The sequence below is a fragment of the Podarcis liolepis genome, assembly GCF_965112155.1.
Source record: "Podarcis liolepis genome assembly, chromosome: 3".
NCBI classification, from domain to species: Eukaryota; Metazoa; Chordata; class Lepidosauria; order Squamata; family Lacertidae; genus Podarcis; species Podarcis liolepis.
Genome location: NC_139557.1, coordinates 80078414 through 80099797, shown reverse-complemented (window position 1 = coordinate 80099797; position 21384 = coordinate 80078414). Strand labels below are relative to the sequence as shown.

The following is a 21384-nucleotide window of genomic DNA, read 5'->3' as shown; positions in this document are numbered from 1 at the left end:
GAACAGGAACCAAACTTGGGAACTGGTACCGGTAGTCCCAGGAATGAGACTGGTTGGCAGCAAATGGGTCTTCAAGGCCAAGACAGACCAGAATGGCAAGGTAGTCAGACACAAAGCCAGATTGGTTGCCAGAGGTTTTTCACAGGTACCAGGACAGGATTACCACGAGACCTACTCTCCCACAGTCAAATATGAGAGCATTCGGCTGATGCTCAAGATTGCTGCGGAGGAGAAACTGCATGTTTCCCACCATGACATTAATACAGCTTTTTTGTACGGGATTTTGGGGGAGGAGCTGTACATGCTTCCACCTGATGGGATGGAGATACAGAAGGGAATGGTCTGTAAACTGCGGAAATCCTTATATGGTCTCAAGCAGAGTGCCAGGTGTTGGAACACAAAACTCACTGAGACATTGCTTTCTCTAGGTTTTCACCAGGGCAAAGCTGATCCATGTGTGTTTGTCAAAGAGGAGGGGCAAAACAAACTGTATTGTTTATGTTTTGTTGATGATCTTCTGATGTTTTGGAAGAATCAGGCTTTTTATCAAAGCACCCTAGCTCAGCTGAAGGAGCACTTTGACATGAAGGATCTTGGTGAGGTATCCAACTATCTTTCTCTGCAGGTGGAGAAGGACCAAGCAGGTAATTTTCTGGTACACCAAACACAGAAAATTGCTGATGTGTTAACCAGGTTGAATTTGGTTGATGCAAACCCAGCAGACACACCGATGGTGACAGGTTACCAGGTAGACAGTACTGCTGAAGCGTTTTCTGACACAACGCTGTACAGATGCATTCTAGGCAAGCTGAATTTCATTGCCAGATGTTCAAGACCTGACATAGCTGTAAGCTGTAATCTGCTTAGCAGACATGCCAACAATCCTACGGTTCAGGATTGGAAAGCTCTGAAGCGCATAGCCCGCTATTTGAAAGGGACTATGCACTACAGGCTGAGGTTCACCAGTCAGAAGACTGGAGGTCTTGAAATCTTTGCAGATGCAAGTTTTGGAAGTGACACCACGGATGGAACAAGCACTTCTGGAGTATGCTACATGTACAACCACTGCCTGTTTGACTGGTTGTGCAAGAAACAGACAACAGTGAGCCTAAGTTCCTGTGAAGCAGAACTCAATGCTCTGTCATTTTCACTCATGGATTGTGAATGGTTGATGCAACTGTTTAAGGACATCAGGATGTCTGTGAAATGTCCTGTACAAGTGTATCAAGACAATAGATCGTGTTTGGCTTTGCTGAACTCGGAGAGTTGCAAGCAGAGAACCAAGTACTTGCAGATTAAGCTACATCGTGCAAGAGAGTGTATTCAGAAAGGACTGATTCGGGTGTCCTACATGGCAGGAAATGAAATTCCTGCTGATCTGTTGTCTAAGGTTGTTAACAAAGAACAACTTAAGGTTTATGTACAAAGGTTGCAATTGGGTGAACCACAGGTACAACAGGTTACACGGAAAGGGGGAGGATGTTAGGATATTTCCGTTCCACCTTAAAAGGGAGCAGGCTTTGGGAGGATCAGAGTCTGCGCATGTCCTATTCACAGGATGTTTATGTTCTGATATTCCTTTTGGTTTTGTCAGTTGGCCAGAGATGCTGACACAGAACGGTCACGTTTTCTTTTGTTCTGTTAAACGCTAATAAAGTCTGTAAATATGCTCTTCTGCTCTTCTGCGGTGCAAGCTTTTGACTGTGCTTTCTGCTGAAAGAGGGTGCACCAGCCTAGGAATGCAGCCTGTCTATTTCCTAAGGCTTTGTGCCCCTAACTGTTGGATCTGCGTGACTACGGGATGGATCCTCCGAACTCCGGCTTGGGGGCCATGATGGACGTTATCTCCCTGGCAGTTTCCCAACAGGCTGTTTGTCAACATATGTTCAAGAAAGTGTTCACTGTTAACATCTCAAATAAAAGCATTCAGCTTGCATGTGTTGTGTGTTACTACCACATGCATCAGGGGTCAGCAAACTTTTTCAGCAGGGGGGCCGGCCTGCTTGTGGTGGGCCGGACTATCTATCTATCTATCTATCTATCTATCTATCTATCTATCGGGGGGATCACCAAATTCCTATGCCCCACAAATAACCCAGAGATGCATTTTAAATAAAAGCACACATTCTACTCATGTAAAAACACCAGGCAGGCCCCACAAATAACCCAGAGACACATTTTAAATAAAAGGACATATTCTACTCATGTAAAAACATGCTGATTCCCAGACTGTCCGCAGGCCAGAATTAGAAGGCGATTGGGTCGCATTGCGGCCTCCGGGCCCTAGTTTGCCTACCCATGACATGCATGCTGTTGTTGTTGTGTATACATTACTGTTGGCTGTGGTGGAGGGAGAAGAGAAAAGGTGGTAGAAATACAAGTTGATCTATCCATCTTCACACAAGACGCATTATTTTAGGAGGTGCCTTATTCAAGTGTCTAATATCTATTTATAGATAAGGATTTTCTGCTCATGGCATAGTGCAGCCATATGTAAGTAATCATAGTTTTAGGTGACATATTCAAGATAAAATGGATTATTTTTCACTTGCCTAATCTGAACCAAGCATTTGCACACAAAATCAATGCAGTTAAAAGAGCTTATGCTTCCCTCCTGCTTTTCCAGTGCTTTTTGCATTAAGTTGGGATTCTTACCCAGGTCCATAGTGACTCAGAGCACCCTGCCCAGAAGATGCGGGGGGGGGGGTATATGGGGAAACAGTTACATGTTACTAGCAAAGGTGAGCTGTCATCTGACACCTTAAATAATTGGAAGCCAAGATAAGCTTCCAGATTTTCAATCTCAAAGCTCTGTTGTGGCTTCTTGAAGGGTTGACATATCTGCTGTCAATCATTAGCAGATGTCTACATATGGGTACTGCCTCCAAAACAGATGGCTTCCAATGATTGGCTTCTTGGATAGCAGAACCAGAGTGCTCCCATTTGTACTTGATGCCATCTGTCACAATCCTTGAAGTGACAATGTGGTAGAACCTAAGTCTATTCCAGGGTAATGTCTGGGGCTAACACCGTGCTGGTGGATGGAGCTCAGATTCCATGTTGGAGATAGCTGGTGTGTTTGTATCTCCTATGCAAGGAACCTACAGTTTTGGGGTGGTGTGTAGTCTTTAGCTCCTCCATGGAGTCTGTGTATCAGGCCATGACCCCATGAGAAACCTCTAGCTTGCATGCTCTTACACATGAGACCCAACTCTGAGAGCATGGACTGTACCTTAAGATATTATTGCATAATATATCCAACTTGAATCATATTTGAACTGTGGGTGGAATCACTCATGCACATTCGCCACTCATTTGGTAATGTTTTACAATCACCACACAGTGCTAATGCAGATAGATCCAAATGTTCTGAATGTAGAAGACTAGACTGTTTTGCCTTGGAGACTGGTAACTCAGTGCTCACCTGAGCTCACTATCAATGCTAGTTAAAATAATAATATTTAGAAGTAGCAGTATATAGAAGCGTAGAATTGTAGAGTTGGAAGGGGCAGCTGAGGGTCATCTAGTACAGCCCCCTGCAGTTCAGGAAGCTCTATATATCTATATAGAGGCAGTGGACACGACTGAATGACAAAACAGCAACATATCTATAGTTATACCTATATCCTGCTAAGGGACACAGGTGGTGCTTTGGTCTAAACCACTGAGCCTCTTGGGCTTGCCAATCAGAAGGTTGGCGATTCGAATCCCCGCAACGGGGTGAGCTCCCATTGCTTTGTCCCTGCCAACCTAGCAGTTCAAAAGCACACCAGTACAAGTAGATAAATAGGTACTGCTGTGGTGGGAAGGTAAACAGAGTTTCCATGCTCTCTGGCTTCTGTCACGGTGTTCCATTGCACCAGAAGTGGTTTAGTCCTGCTGGCCACATGACCCGGAAAGCTGTCTGTGGATGAACGCCAGTTCCCTCGGCCTGAAGCGAGATGAGCGCTACAACCCCTTGGTCGCCTTTGACTGGACCTAACCATCCAGGGGTCCTTTACCTTTACCTATATCCTGCTATCTCCAGGCATATCCCTGTTTGTTGGATGCTTAACCATGCAGAGCTCTTTTGCTGGTGTACAGATCACATTCAGAACAGCAATCCACACTCAAGACTGTCTCCCAATGGGGTGGATCTCCCTTGCTATATCGTATTATTTGTCTTTGCCCAACAAAAGGGGCCCCTGCTGAGCTTGATTGGAAGAAAGTCTTTATTGTCTGTAAACCTAAATATTTTCTTAAGGGTGTCAAAAAATGGGCAATTAGTTTTTGAATGAAATATAATAACATGATTAAAATGCTTATTGGCTCTGGGAACAGTAATTTTTAACAGCATGAATAATTATTGTTTTAAGTGCACACTGCAAGCAATAACATGTCCCTGCTAACATCATCTGGATTAAAATCTAGACCCAAATAATGTTAACTATATATTTTTATATTGCTGCTTGTTTTAACAAGACAGATGTATAAAACTGAAGAAAAACCTTATAGGCAAAAGATTTCAAGGATCTTGTTTTTCTGTGAGAGCAAAAAACAGAATCAGGACCAATTCAAATTCTTAAAGGATCCTTTTAAAAAATCCTATTTGAGAATGAAGTTTTCATTTTAAAACTTTAGCAAGAATTCTATGCATTTTATCCTTCTATAAACATACATATGATATTTATCATATTGATACAACTACATTTAGTAGTTGTAGCAATATTATAATCTGTCCAATCATAAAAATAGGACATAAGAACAAGCACATTTAATGGGAATAATATTTCGCTCCAGTAAAAGGCATCCATTTCGGAAGTAATTCTGGATTAAATTTCTTTTACTCTTTAGATCAATAAAAATAAATAGGGTGCTGATGCAACTGCAGTTAAACAGTTTTAATTCCCATTGATTAAATTGGAGGTGTTAAGGCTTGAAATCAAATGGATTTATAAGTTCTCTTGTAGCTGGGCCACGCTCTGTATTTGACACCATTGATTTGTAATTATGTTTGTCATAATGTCAGAGAATGGCACTCATGTGTTTTGGCAGTAGCTGCATGTCATATTTGTTTACAACCTGTATTATGGGGGAAATTATTTTTGTGTCGATCATAACTTGTAAGTTTTTCTTTAATTTGAGGGCTATAGTTTAACTTTGTGAGCTAAATATATTTGACCTTGTTTTGGGATTGTCATGCTTTCACAAAACCCCAAAATACAATTCTCATAACCTTTTTGTATCAACATGTCCATGGCAAGCAAATTTGGACCTTGACGCTGGGGGAGATTGAGTAAAGGAACGTCCACATTACATTGAGTTACACCATAGGGATTTTTTAATTGTGTATATTTTCCCCAAATTAAATGATAGCTCCCTTCTCCATCACCAATACGACCTTGTAATTAGATTGTATGATATTCTGATTCTGGTCTATCACTGTATGACTCAACTCACTTTGTAAAGGTTTTCAACAATATGATGAGCTGTGTTCATGGCACATAGCAGAATATTTACTGGCCTGTTACCATACAGTCTGCACCACAGGAAGGAAACTTATTCTTTTCTTATATAGCAGCTATGATCAAGAAATGGTATGTTAACTGGCCCTAAATTATGACCAACAAAACAGAAGTGAAGAACAGAAGGAAATATCTCTACACCATTATGGATGCTAGCTAAATAAATTATTTTGTGGTGTGGCATCTCTTTCCATTTCTGTAGTTCTTTGGGTGCAAAAAAAATGTCACATTGTGCTCAAGTAATTATATACCATATATTTAGAGCCAAGAATACAAATATATATCAGAAGGTATTCTTCTGAGAAAAATTGACCTTTCCCTTTTCCTCATGCCTAAGGTCACTTTGCAGAATTTTCTCCAATAGTCCCCGGCACCCCACCCCCTGCAGCTGCCATTTCCCACCCATAATGCCCTGGAACCAGGCTAGATCTTGAGCATTGGGGAGGAGGCAGAATGGTGGTTGGGTTGCCAACATAGTCACTTCTGCCATTTGCTTGGGGGCTGGATCCCTAGAAGAAAACAGAAGTTGTGTCACTGCTAGTGGTGAATCCCAACACTGAAAAATTGCTGGGGAACTCCCCCTTTGCCAGGAGAAACCACTCCCCCCCCAGCCCCCAGTTTCTCTGCCAACCAATACAGTGGAGAATGTTGAGGAGGCATTTAGACACAACTCTGCTTTGTTTGCCTTAGTCAGCAGGTGGATATTTTATTAGGCCACTCTAAACTGAAATCATGCAAAAACAAGCATACTTCCCCCTCCTAGTTTGTCTCTTGTATTAGACTATATTCAGAGAGATCTACAGAACAGCACAGTGTTGTATATGAAACCATCTGGCATTCTGGCATAGAATCAGGTGGTTTTTTGCAAACCCAGAGGATCAGGTTTCATTTACAGAACAGAGGAGCGTCTAACCCTCCTATCACATTCAGAGTTTTTGTTGAAAGCCTCAGAAAACAAGAAAGGGCGGGTCTTCGCTTGTTTACTCTTAGAATGGACCCTACCCAGCTTCAAAAATAAAAACAACACATTTTTGTTCCCATTTCGACATCAGCTGAAAGCAACATAGCTGTCAGCATCAAACTGTTACAACATTACAACCTGAACAAGTGGAGCAAATAAGATAATTGGATGCACTAGATCTGACAGACTACTAAAACGTTATCACATCACGCGTTTGCTGCGTCCCTCAATTATTAGCTAGCAACAAGTTTGGCAAAACTCCTCAGCATTTGCGCCTGGAGTAAAGCGCCAACGTGGAAGATTGAACTGAAGAATTCCCCCTCTACTCCCCAGTGCCAGGCTTGGCAACAGCTTAGTGGGGCTGCTGCAGCCACAGGGAAAGGGAGTGCCTCTGGGCACGCACAGAATGTCAACAACAACAAAAGGCGAGATGTCCGTCCCCCCCCCCCCACATTTCGGGGACTGCGGAAGGGCTTTCTGAAGAAAAGGCATCGGAGTCGCGCCTTGAAGTTTCAGCAGCCCGAGCAGCCGCACGCCACGGATGCAAAGCGACCAGTGGCGTAGCGTGGGTTGTCAGCACCCGGGGCAAGGCAAGTAATTTGCACCCCCTAACCCGTGGTTTTGCGCCCCCTAATCCTAACCCCCAGATGTTGCGCCCGGTGCAGCCGGCCCCCCCCCCTGCACCCCCACGCTACGCCACTGAAAGCGACCTCCTTTCCCACTGCAGCGCCTTCGCAGCTTGGGCTGCTTTAACGCAATTCTACACCCTCCCGCCGCCCCTTGCTCCGTTCTCCGGGTCCTCATGCTGCCGAAGTCCCCGTCAAGGTTATTGCCCGACCCGCGGGCAATTGCAGGCGCTAGTAGGCGCTCAGTGAGCGAGAGCGCGCGCGCGCTTCCCGCTGGGGAGAGAGAGGCGCGCAGCCGCTGCTGGGGAAGCAGCAGCAGCAGCACCATTGACGTTCCATTCCCCCACGTGACCGGCGGCCTCGCTCCATTCCAGGGAGGGAGCCTGGCTGCTGCTGCTGCAGAAGCTCGGGGGGAGCCGCAAGCTGTGGAGCAGCGCTGGCGGCCCCAGCCCCCCGGAGCAGCCGCGCCGCCCGCCTTGTTTGTGTGATGAACGAGCCTGGCTCTTGGCCGTCCGCTGCCGGCTGACAGAGACCGCCTCGGGGGCCAGGCAGGCAGGCAGGCGACGAGGAGAGAGGCGCCGCCGCCGCCGCGTGTGACCTTGGCCCAGGAGGTAAAGAGCCCAAGGCGGCGGCTAGCGAGGGAATGTGGGGGGCTGTGTGTGTGCGCGCGTGCGCGTGCCCGCGTTGTGTGTGGAGCCGGGCGAGGGGACGCGGGAGGCGCTGTCCGCGGTGCTGAAATCACGCGCCCAGCCTCGGCTCCTCACTGCAGGGCAAAACAAGCCCGCCTGCCATTTGCAGCCATCCGCCCGCTGGCGGGGAAGGGTAGGGGCGCCCGAGCTGGGCTGGTGCCGAGGCCGGAGGGCTGAAGGCGAAACAGTCCTTTTTATTTTTATTCAAGTCTCTGCCATCTCTGAATGGGGTCGCATTCTTCCACGCAGAGTGAGGCACCGCGCGCTCTTCTCGCCGCTGTAGCATTGTAGAGTGGCGAGGGACCCCCAGGGTCATCTAGTCCGACCCGCTGCAATGCAGGGATGGGTTTTCCGTTGGAGACTCGAACCCACGATCCTGAGGTTCAGAGTCTCGTGCACTACCAGCTGAGCTCTCCCTCCAGTCCAGCAACTGTTTCATTGGGGGGGGGGGGAGGCACCGGATGGATCCTGCTGGGGAGAGAGAGATGCGCGCACGGCGGGGGGGGGGGAGGATGTTCGACAGGCAGACACGTGTGTGTGCCCGCCTGCGTGTCGCAGAGGGAACGGTGCTGGGCTGGCTGGTTTGCGTTTAATGAGGCACAGAAGGAGCTTCGCCTCCGAGCGAGCAATTAGGAAGGGCTGCAGCCGGAGGCTGTTCGCTCCTTGACTCCCGGAGCAAAAGGTGGCGGCCAAGTGGCCTGCTTTGGACGGGAGTCGAGGGACCGGCGCTCGCTAGAAGGGTGCCTGCATCGCCTTGGTTCTCCTTAGCACACTGCTGTAGCCTTTCAAAAATAATAACAATACTCTAAACAGCATTGGAAAAGTGTAGGGTTGCCTTATTTATAGGCAGAGGGGAAAAGGATGAACTGGGTGGCCAAGGGGAAACGGCTACTTTCCCTCAAGGCAGCAAGTGGGGCAAGGTCACAGGGGTGAGTGAACGTGGCACTTGGAAGTACTCTGTTGGGAAGTCAGAGCTCTTAATCGTCAGCATCCGGAAGGGACCCGCCAAAATCTCTGACTGAGATCACTTTCATTTTCAACAGAGGCAAATTGCACTGCAGAAGACTTGCCAGCAGACCAAACCATTCAGACATGGCACAAGGAAATAATTATGGACAGAGCAGCAATGGGGTGGCTGATGAATCCCCAAATATGTTGGTGTACAGAAAGGTAGGAAGCTTTTAAATATATATATATGTAGAAAGAGAGAGAAAGAGACTTGGAGTGTGTGTGTGTGTGTGTGTGTTTGTGTGTGTGTGTGTTTGTGTGTGTGTGTATATATATATATATATATATATATATATATATATATATATGGCACTTAGGCATGCTTTTGCTCTTTATTCCCCCCCCCCCCAATGAAACTGGTATTATATAGTGTGAGAGCAAAGCCATGTTGTGTAACAATCACTTGATAGCAGTTTTTCAAGTGTAGCTGCTTAACCGTTTGACATCAAGTTTATTCCAGTGTTGTTTACAGTGAAAAGAGCTTGTTGTATATAGTGGAAAGAGTTATGTTGAAACCCATGATCCCACTCACTCATCATCCATTTTTATGCTATGAAATGACAGCAGTTTGTTGTGGAAGCTTATAAATAATTTGAATATGTGAAAGTGCTCAAGATTACAAAAAAATATACTTATCATTCCTTGCAGATTGGATTCATTTTGCTAGAAGTACTGAAACATCTCTCCAGTTTTAGGTTATTTTTTAATTTGTAGACTTTAGACATATTGCATGGGAAGAACTTCCAGAGCAGTTGTCGAATTAGTTTCTTGAAGTCAAAAGAGCAAGATCTCACCGCACCTTATATGGCATTTAAAATATTAAGTCTTTTATTTCCAACAAATCTTAATACATTTCTGATGCAAAAAAGAAAAAGACTAAAAGAGGAAACACCTGTGGTATGTAGCTAGATGTTATTATTGTATATCTTACATTTCTCCCAACTTGGGTGCCTGACATAAGTTTCCTATTCAAGATGAGGGGGCATAACATCCATGAAAGACAGCTTAAATTCATTAAATCATCTAACTGCTTTTTGAATACTTCACCTGATACTGGTTACAATCTTTATAAATGAAAATGTCCATGCATAGTTATAGTCAGTGGTTGTTTTTTTTAATGTTTAGGGGCACTCTCATTTTGACTCAAGAAAATCACCATTTTATAGTTCAAATTGGTAAAAATAAATACAGTAAATGGACAAAATTACAAAGATTCACAAAATGTTTAGGGGTGTGCGTCCCCCTGTGTCCCCCCAGAAAAAAACACTGGTTATAGTTTACAAGTAGGTATGGAAACACAGGCAAAATATTACCCAACATTGCTTGGTTCCAAATTTGTAAAGCAACACTGAATGTGCACAGGGGGTATGGTGGGTACAAGCAGAGCATTATTTCATTTCTGAAACACTCAAAAGATTAAACAGCAAAAGAGCATGGCAAAATGAAGGTTTAGAAGCAATTTTGCCTTAAGAACATAAGAAGAGCCCTGCTGGATTAGACCAAAGCCCCATCTAGCTCAGCATTCTGTTCTTGCAATAAACAGCAAGATGCCTATGGGAAGCCTACTGCGGAGCAGGAGCCTCCCCAGCTGTGCCCCCCACTGATATTCAGAGGTGCATTACCTCCAATCCCCATCCTAGTTGATAGTCATTACTACAACTTGTAGTAGCAACTGCCCTAGTTTTAACTATGGACTGTGTGAAGAGGTAGTTAACTTTTGTCTGCCTTGAATTTTCCACCATTCAGGTTTGCTGGATGGCCCTGGGTTTTCAGATTATGAGAGAGGGAGAGAAACCTTTCTCTGTCCACTTTCTCCATGCTGTGTATAATTCAACACACTACTGTCACATCTTCCCATAGTCATATCCCCCCCAACCCCACACCCCTAAAAAGCCTGTAATGTTGTAACTTTTTTCATAGAGGAGGTCCTGCAACCCCTCAGCCATTTTGGTTGCCCTTTTCTAACCTTCTCCAACTCCTTTTCAAGGTGTTGTGACCAAAACTGTACACAGTATTCCAAGTGTGGTTGCATCATTGATTTCTATAATGACATTATGAAATTGGGAACTTTCTTTTCAATTCCTTGCCTAATGATTCCTAGCCTAGGGTTCACTTTTGTTCACAGCTGCCACGCACTGGGTCTACACCTTCATCAGTCTGTCCACACAGAGGCCCTGAGGTCTCATTCTCAGTCATTCACTGCTAGCTCAAACCCCCTTAGTGTATATGTTAGATTAGGATTTTTGTCCCAATGATGAGCATCCCTTTACACTTCCTTACATTGAATTACATTTGCAAGTTTAATTTTTAAGAGATCCCTTTTTGTTTTAATGACCATGAACAGTTTAGTATCATCAGCAAACCTGGCCAGCTCACTGATCAACCCTAACCCTAGTTCAGATGTGCACAAGTTAAAAAGCACAGGTCCAAATACTGACCCTTGGAAGACTCCACTTTCTATATCCCTCCACCAGGAGAGCTGTCCATTTTTCCTTGCTCTCTGCTTCTGTTCCTTAGTCAGCTACTGATCCACAAGAGGAGCTGTTTTCTTATATCACGACTGCTAAGATTACTGATGAGTCTTTGGTGAGAGATTTTATCAAAAGCTTTTTGAAAGTCTAAGTACACAGTGTCCATTATGCCGCATGACTTTAAAGCTAGGTGCTTTGTGGCAATATTTTTTCCTTATACCGCTACATTTTTGCATACGTTTGGTTCTGCTTCGTTGTTGAATCTCTTCCAGAAATGTCTGATGTATTGGAAAGCACAATTATACAGTTCATTTAATAGTTTTCTGGTATGATTCCCAAGAATACACAGCTAACATCAGTGTTTTGATATAACCTTTCACTTCCCTCTGCAATTGCCATTTAATTCCTGTAGATAGAAGGAATTCTTTTTAGAAATACCTCATGACGCGCCTGAATATTTGTGGTGATAGAAGATCTCTGTAAAGGTTTGATGGTTTAATTTATGTTTTAAAAGCACATAGTTTATGACAAAGTACAAATATGATATGGCTGTTGGTATGATAAGATGAAGCTAAGAATATAAGAGGAGAGAGTTGGAGTCAATCTACTTATTCTGCAGAATGAACTAAACTGAACCACAAGTGGGAAGGTCATGTGCTTGAATGCTGCCTCTTATTTTTTAAGTACCCTCTTGTAAAACAAATAGAAAAGATTCCCACTTTCGTGTAGCCATCTCTCTGATGTCCTAGTTCACAGGATGCAGAGAGCTGGTTACATGGGGCAATGTTCAAAATCACAGTCCCCCCACCAACCTGCTGTCCAAATTTCTACCATCTTATTCTGTGTACGGTGTAGAATTGCTCCTAAAGGACAAACGATTGCACTCTCTCTGTATTTTTGAAAGGTTACAAAATGCTTATTTCAATAATCTCGGCTATGTGTTGCATTTTGTAACTGCAAGGAAAGCCTCCTCTGGTTTCAAAAGTTTAACAAAAAAATGTGCACACCTTATAATTTATCATTGTGCTTAGTGAAAAATTTTTATCGGATCACACTCTGTATTTACAAATGACTATTTATTAATTTAAAATAGTTCTACCCCACCATGTTTTCAAAGGAAATTTAAGGTGGTCAGCAGATGAGCATGAGGTTGGTGGTGGTACAAAAAAAAAAAAAAAATCCAAACTAAATCCAGTGCAATATAGCATGAATTAAGAAATCCACCAGTCAGTTAAAATAAACAGAGCCTAAGCCAGCACAAAGTTCTTTAATCATCCAAAAACCTTGTTAATAAAACATGCCTATTTGAGATGCCTGAAAGAATACAATGAAGAGGCCTGAGACATCTTGATTGGCAGAAGGGCTTCCATGGGTGGGCACCCCAGCGGAAGTAGTGCGAAGTCTAGTGGACACCAAACCCACCTCATGAGGTGAGGGGAAAGACAAGAGGAGGTTTCCAATGATGGTAGTCCTTTCCCTTGTAGAAAAATAGCAAGGGGTGCAGTTGGAATGACCCCCCCCCCAGTATCACCCCAAATCTCCCAAACCAGTGGGCACACCTGCACTTCTCTTAGGCATCCTGATCAAATTTGCAGATGACACCAAACTGGGAGGGGTGGCTAACACCCCAGAGGACAGGATCACACTTCAAAACGACCTTGACAGATTAGAAAACTGGGCCAAAACAAACAAGATGAATTTTAACAGGGAGAAATGTAAAGTATTACACTTGGGCAAAAAAAATGAGAGGCACAAATACAAGATGGGTGACACCTGGCTTGAGAGCAGTACACGTGAAAAGGATCTAGGAGTCTTGGTTGACCACAAACTTGACATGAGCCAACAGTGTGACGCGGCAGCTAAAAAAGCCAATGCAATTCTGGGCCTCATCAATAGGAGTATAGCATCTAGATCAAGGGAAGTAATAGTGCCACTGTATTCTGCTCTGGTCAGACCTCACCTGGAGTACTGTGTCCAGTTCTGGGCACCACAATTCAAGAAGGACACTGACAAACTGGAACGTGTCCAGAGGAGGGCAACCAAAATGGTCAAAGGCCTGGAAACGATGCCTTATGAGGAACGGCTAAGGGAGCTGGGCATGTTTAGCCTGGAGAAGAGGAGGTTAAGGGGTGATATGATAGCCATGTTCAAATATATAAAAGGATGTCACATAGAGGAGGGAGAAAGGTTGTTTTCTGCTGCTCCAGAGAAGCGGACACGGAGCAATGGAGCCAAACTACAAGAAAGGAGATTCCACCTAAACATTAGGAAGAACTTCCTGACAGTAAGAGCTGTTCGACAGTGGAATTTGCTGCCAAGGAGTGTGGTGGAGTCTCCTACTTTGGAGGTCTTTAAGCAGAGGCTTGACAACCATATGTCAGGAGTGCTCTGATGGTGTTTCCTGCTTGGCAGGGGGTTGGACTCGATGGCCCTTGTGGTCTCTTCCAACTCTATGATTCTATGATTCTATGATCTCTTGGATGTTGCAGAGAGCAGTTCTAGTCCTGGGCCTGTAGCTGGGGGTGAATGGGATGGGACTAAGCACTGCTTGATTCCTGCTCCATGAACACAAAGAGCTGGCCAGCGTCACTTTGGAGCCCCATGTTCTAAGAATTTAGACTGGGTTTTTTTTAAATGCCTAGACAAGAAGATGAAAACACACACTAGCATGGTTTCTATGAGCATCTCTCTCAGCTACCCCTTCATAACATGTGTTGACAACTATGTATGGGTTTACATGAGTTCCTCATTCCTAGTGTGATGTTATTTGGGCAAAAAACCAACAACCATATGTCAGTCAATCGTTATGAAATTTCTTCCAAGCTGTTTCCTTCCTTTATCTGCCCGCTTCCTGCCTGCAGCTGAGTTCTTAAGTGAAAACCCTCACTTTGGAAAATGGCACATTGCATAGTCTTTTCTTCCAGATTTGAAGATACTTGCATGCCAGGATACTTGTGCCTTGAGGGTAAGCTCTGTCTTTTAATAGAATGCCAGCTGCATCACTCTCTTAAGATGCCATTCTCGTTATAAAATAACAAAAAAATCATCACATAGTTGTTTTAGGAGAAAACATATGTTCTCTGCTTGCAGTTTGTGACTGGTATGAACAAAATTTTAGAAGTATTTATTTAGTGTTTCAATTTTTTTTTAAAATTCCCCCCACTCCCTGTCAGTAACAGGGAAGAATCTATCTGGATTACTGTAAGACTTTTGTTTAATTGCTTCCAGGCAAATCTTTATTGTATTTTATTCTCTAGCGTTGGTTTAAAGTAGCATGTCAAAAATTATGAACTCTGGCTTTATAGCGTTGTTTCCTGATCTATCAGCTATTCAAGCTTCTCCAATCAAGCTTCTTCAACCTTATCAATTGCAGGATAATGACTCATTAATGGCAACATTGTTAATTTTGACCTTGGTTCACAGTGTTTGGTGCTACCATTCAATACTTGGGCCACAAAACAGCAAAGAACAAGGCACCTTTAAATCGACAGAAATCAGCAGGCCCAAGCACACTTTTATATCACTTCTAAGAGTCTGAATTACAATTGCCAAATGTTTTCATATGTGCAGAGCCAACACTAGACTGCATATGTCTCTATATATGAATGGTGTTTGAAATCTGCTGATCTTTCCCCTGTGATAGCACCAGTGGGCTATTTAAGCCCATTGAAGCCAGGGTGGGATCAGAATTATTTCAACCCATAGGAATGTGGGGCTCAAAGCAGGAACTGTGTGAGTCTGGCTTGAGTTCCCTGCTTCCTTTGCCACCAGGACATATAAGGGAAGTTGATGTGGGACACTAGTGTTACAGTCCATAGTGCTTCTGGTTCTGGGAATACCAGGTCGTCAATCACAGGAGTCAATCCTGGGAACAGTCATAGCTCAGTGGTAGAGCATATGCTCACATGCAGAATGTTCAGCTCCTCATATCTCAGCCAAAATTTTTGTTTGAACCCTTGGAGAGCTACTGCCAGTCAGTGTAGAGTAGACTATACTGAGCTAGTTGGACCAATGTTCTGAGTCAGGAGAAGGCAACTTCCTGTGTCCCTAAGGGGCACAACATTCTCAGTTCAGCTGCACCCCTTTTGTTTGAGCATCCCATCACAGATGCCAGGCTACGCTGCTTGTCTGTTGCAGCTACTTACTAGCCTTGCACCTGGATGTTTGATATTCTAGGGTACCCCCCCAGTTTTACTTTCTTATGTGCTTCTTATTAGGCACTTGCATATGGTATCCCTCTGGTTATTGTTTCAGTTCCTGCTGAGCTGACTCAAGTATTTTGTGTATGAAGAAAGCAGGAGGTGAGCCCAATTTTTTGGCAGCTGCTAATCTATACCATCCTGGTCAGCCAAAGATTGGCATTCTTGACTGAAGGAGATCTTCTTTATTTAAGAAATCAATGCTAGTTAGCTTAATGAAGGTATAGTGGGATGGCTGAGGAAACCTGAATGTGTTTACTGAACTTTCAGAATGGATATAAATCTAAATTTTCCGTATTCAGCATCAACCCAACCATCTTCATGGTGAGTGTTATTCGTAGCTGATTAAATTAGTGGGAAATTAGGTCAATGCTAAGTTAAAAGAAAACAAACTTATGTTCCCAGTCAGTAGCTTAGGGGAATTTTTAAAAATGTTTATTTGTGTGTGTGTGTTTTTTAAAAAATACTGCCCTTTGATTTTTTAAAAAGCCAGGGTTGTTTACAATACATCATCAAACAAAAGAAAACAACAAGAGGAGAACAGTTGACAGGCAGTGCTAAAAACAGAAATAAAACAACAGAAATAAAAATATATAGGAAATACATCAAAGTCTGGCAGAAGAAAATATCTTGGCTGGTGCCTCACTGGCTGTGAGTTGTATTGAATGCTGAGTGAGCGGAGTTCCACTCATGCAGTGGGCTTTCCCTTCCTCTTCTTTGCTTGTACAGCCCTTAAGTATGTTCCTGAGGGGTCCCCCAGATCTCTGGAGCAGATTTTGAGGGTGCAGAGGAGGCTGCAGGGGAGAGGAACAGGAAGTTCCATCACATAAATAGAAGTCTATTGTGTAAGCAGAACTACAGTGTTGGGTATAAGCCAGTATTTTAGGTGTCAGGTGAACCTTCCTGAGGGTGGAACAAGTTCCACCCTTTTCCCTTGAGACCTGCTCTGTTCAGTGGTGCAGTAGGCAATTTTAGACCTTGGACTTGATAGTCTTTCTCTCCTTTTAGATGGCAAAAGCCATGTGTATTATGTCAGCTGTCAAAGCACCCAACAAGCATTTATCTTCTGCCCAATGCCCGCTGCTAATGCATACTTCTCAATTGCTTCTGCATTCCTGATATGCTAGAGCAAAAAGAACAACCACAAAACAGTTTGCCAGCCCCGATTAAAAATAAATAAAAACACTCTGAGCATGTTAAACTCACTCAGATCATGGCACCATTGTGGCAGTAGGAATAAAATAAAGTTTGCTTCTGATACCTTCATGCAACAATTTTGGGAATAAGCTTCGCTGGGAATGAGACCATTTTGTTGCAGAAAAGAATATGCATATTTCAAAAGTAAAAATTATAAAATGAACATTTGTAACCATGCATGAGCCTGGCCCCCTGAGTATGATTTTTTTAAAAAAGAAATAATAAGAAAGATAAGATGTGGTTGCCACCAGTATTAGCCTTAGTGGGCCCCAGGATGTTCATGCCAACCCAGGTACAGGTGCCAGTCCTATTTGCCACTGCCCACACACTCTGGACAGTCATTTGGGGGCCCTTTAGATTGTGGGGCCCTATACATGGGCCCCTGTGGTTCAGCCATAGCTGCAACGCTGGTGTCATGCGCAGGAAAACAAAGTCAATGGACTTTGCCTAGTTCTGCCTAGTTGTGGCCTATAGCTTTGTAGTATTTCAAGGACAATGACTGGAAATAGTGTTATCACAGATGGCTTTCCACCTCCATGGTCGAATGATAGCAATGGCCTGCTCCTAGGAGCTATTAAAAATGGTGAAGTTTGTCAGATCACTTGCAAAGACTAACATGTGCAATGTTATGACTTGGGCAGGTAGACTATGATAGGAGCCAATCCAATACACTGCACAGCCCAGCAATGTAGGCCAGTGCTCTTGTACTAGCAAGTGGCACAGCAATAAGTAGACTAGATGGTGGTAGATGGTGGATAAGAGCAGAAGGTGAGAATGGCTCATCTGTGCCAACTGGTGGCTTTTTGACTGCAAGAGCATTGGCACTGGGGCTGTGATTGTGTTTGACAGCTACCATACATTTATGAACTTCTTGCACTTGTAGCCATTTAAACATAAGCAACTGCATGCACAATCAAAGCTATACATAGCTAATATTTATAATGGCAGAGGTGTAATTTTGGTATTATGGTATTATTTCACAGTGACTTTGATATGGAGAAGCAGTTTCCGGGTGCTGTGCAATTGTATCTTATAATTTCATATGGTTAACATGTTACAGCTAGTGTAATAAGTTACTTACCCAAATTGTTATTTGTATGTGTGTTTATTTTTTGAGGTGGAGTGAGGTTCATGCCATGGAAACATTGACGATCTTGGTAATTGATTATTGCTGTTGTTACTATTAGTTAGATTAATTGCCCGTCTTTCACCATGGGGGTCCCAAGGAGTGCTACAATGATTTAAAAATACAATGTTAAAAATACAGTATAGTTATTCTGCAGTCTGCAGTTATTCATTCATTTCACTGCAACTTGAATTATGTAGCATTCTTTGTGTTCTACAGGATTTTTTCCGTTGTACACACACACACACACACACACACACACACACATCATGTGATCAACCTCTATATTCTGATGTGTCATCCAAAGTATCAAGGACTTTGCGCACCTCCTGAGAAAGCAATATCTTGGGTATTTCTTTTCATTCCACATTCCTAGCATAACCCTTTTCCCACAAAGGTCATTGAGGCAGAACTAGCTAGCTCTTTAACAATGTATGTGCAGAGTCAGTAGAGAGATGAATCTAGTCTGAAAACAAACAAACAAACAAATGGATTGGCCATATAGACCATTGACATTTTAGCTGGTGATTATCTCACTACAGTACTGCACAAAACAGTATCTCTGAAATGAGTACAGATTTTACTGATCTCAGATTCACATAAAAACATAAGGCTTTGCTCTTAGGCTGTGTATTCTGCATACAGTGTGATCCCACTACTGCTGTAGAAAGCAGTGTTAGCCACAATTCATATCTCTCCTGTGTTGCTATTATTATTAGTTTATTTAATTTATATACCACCCTTCATCAAGAGACCACAGGGTGGTTTATAACACAAAATGCATAATATAATAATAGTAATAGGGGGTGGAGACAGTGCCCCCCCGAGCAGTTTCAAACTTAACTGAGAGAAAAAATAACCTAGCTGCACTTTACACTGGTAATAAGTACTCAGCCTTAGTCTTTGTCGCTTGCAACAATCCAGTTAGGTGGCCACAGATGCTGTCCCTCAGAATTTCTCCTCTGCAATGCACTCTGCATATGCTGTTAACATTTCAATCAGCCAAAGACCTGGTTGAAGAGAAACATTTTTGCCTGGCACCTAAAGGTGTATGATGAAGGCACCAGTCAAACCTCCCTGGGGAGAGCATTACACAAGGATGCATAAGGTATGACATTTCTGGGCTTTAGGAACATAAACCCCAAATGCCTTCCTTTTGATTTTGCCCTAGCACTAGGCTGAAGAGAAGAATCCGTGGCAGTAGAGATTAGAGTTCCCAAGCAGCTGTACAGCATAGCTGTAGGCATGTCAGGAAGTTTAGCTTGGCTAGTGGCAGCCTACTGTGATTTTATTTGGGGCAAACCCTTATTGAAAAAGAAGCTCCACCAATAAGGAAAAGTCTCCACCACCATTCCGTAGAGATCCTTCATATAGGAGCACATAGATATAGAGAGAATTATCTGTAAAGTGCTGGTGGAATAAAACAAAATCGTCCTCAATCAAATTAACACTTCAAGTTTATAAGTCAATGTTTAATTTTAAAGATCCTATGAGGAGGAGGCAACTGTAAGTTAGAAATCTGCCATGTTAATTGTATATTTGTTTGATCTATTGTCCTCTCAAAATGACCGCTTGCCTCTTCATCTAAAGTGTAAATCAGGTATAATAGAAAACCTAGCAATCTAGTATCTTAGCAAGTTCATCCAGTTGTTCCACAAATAGCTCACAAGTTTATTCTTCCATATATATCGCTCTGAGAACTTTTCAGTCCCTAGTGTGGTTATATTGGCATGCTTCCATGGTTAGCTAATATTTTTAGACTGAAATATATATATAGGATTCCCCTCCCCACTTCAGAAAGGTTATGCCTTTTTATCAACAAAATAATCTTGGAATGTGGAGAGAAGCCAAGTGTGTTCAGATGAGGGGATGTAGTTCTTGCCATTATAATGATATCCGTAGTCCTGTGAACTTTGGTCTTCCTTTTAAGGATAGTTTTGAGTGACTATTGTCTAAATATGAAAGAATTCTAAAACAGTGACCCACTGTTTCCAACACATTAAAGACAATCCCTGCCCCCATCCGGGGTATCAGTTGGTATGATTTGAGAGGTTTGATGGCAAAAATATGTTAGGAAGCATCCACAACTTCCCCTCTCATATGCAATTTTGTCTGTCTGTCTGTCTGTAGTGTATATATTTGTAGCCAATGGTGTGATTTTTAGCAGAAATTTTACTTGTGGAAGGGAAGTGGAGCCAGGGGTCAATAGGGAAAAGATAAGCAACAGTGTGGACACAGAGGCTTGGTTGGTACCTAGGTTTGGTTACAGGACAGCAAAGGAGCTCATGGTTAGACTAAAGACATCACTGAAAATGTTTTCTTTGAGGAGTGAGGATTGTGGCATCATACAGTTTGTTCTGGAAGATGAGCTGGAAGGACAGAGTCTTATGATGAAGCAGGAGACTTTCAGATAGCTAAAGGTGGTGGAACTGGAGGTGCAAAGTTCATTGGTAGGTATGTTATTAGGGTTTAAAGGTAGAGATATAAGCAGGGGAGCCTATAGAGACCACTGAAAGTAAGAATAAGGAACTGAAGGGCATAAGAAGAGCCTTGCTGGATCAAACCAAAGGCTCATCTAGTTAAGCATGCTGTTTTCACAGTGGCCAACCAGGGGTCTTTGGGAAGCCAACAAGTATAACTTGAGCACATTCACACTCTCCCCACTTTTGATTTCCAGCAACTGGTATTCAGATGGTAGACCATAGCCATTATGGCTAAGTAGACTTCACCTCCTTGAATTTGTCTAATCCTCATTGAAAGCCATCCAAGTTGGTGCCCATCTCTGCATCTTGTAGGAGTAAATATGTGTTTCTTTTTGGCTTTATGGAACATACCTTTGTATGTGATAACATGGACAGAATCTAATTTGCATATATGAAATGACTGGCAGACTCTCAGAACTGACTCCATTGGAAAGTACTGTGTTTACATAATGTAAGACAAAATGAACGTGGTTTGAGGCCCATATAGTTGTGATGGCCTTTTAATGCATATAAGCCATTACTTCATTATGAGTCATCATTAATAGCCAAGATTCATTCTGTTATATTGTAAATGAAGTTTTCCTTTCCAGGCCCAGGACTTTGGTTTAATGTGAGGCTCAGTTAATTCATTTTGCCTAGTGTGGTTGATGCTGCTTCATGAGGTAGAAATTAAAATGATCCAAGTGCCTAAAATTTATTGTAATCTAAAATGTATTTCTGCCTCATAAGAATATTCATTTGGCAAACCCAGGTTCCTTGTATGCTGATGGTTAATGAGTCACAATTAGCCATAATTTAATCATCACGAAAATAAATGTATGCTTTATAGTGCATTTGCATTTAATGAAGTCTGTATCCCAGCCAGAGTGATTGTTATCGTGAAGTATGCCATTCATGAGTTAAATTCTATCCTGATTGTATTTTTTCTCTCATATAAACCACACTATTATTCCTGGAACTTGTAGATTTAATTTTCAGCAATAAAACATCTGAAATAGTAGATGTAGAATTTAACCAGATATTATCGCTTGTGCAGCTGGTGTATATATGTATCTCTCATTCTGTTTGTTCCCTCAACTATATATATTGTATAATCAGAATGAACAAATGACTAATTGTT

At 42.8% G+C, this 21384-nt stretch overlaps 1 protein-coding gene across 6 annotated transcripts in view; it reads left to right on the top strand.

Annotated features, from left to right (window-relative positions):
- Window positions 1–7400: 7400 nt before the first annotated feature.
- The window catches only part of RGS7 (regulator of G protein signaling 7), a 129034-nt gene continuing 115050 nt past the window's right edge, over window positions 7401–21384 (top strand). For 4 of the 6 annotated variants that reach the window (XM_083496915.1, XM_083496914.1, XM_083496913.1 and 1 more), the window contains exons 1-2: window positions 7401–7702; window positions 8824–8950. In XM_083496915.1, the coding sequence (XP_083353041.1) occupies window positions 8873–8950 (78 nt within the window). In that variant the 5' untranslated portion in view covers window positions 7401–7702; window positions 8824–8872. The other 2 variants (XM_083496911.1, XM_083496912.1) reach the window with 2 other exon arrangements.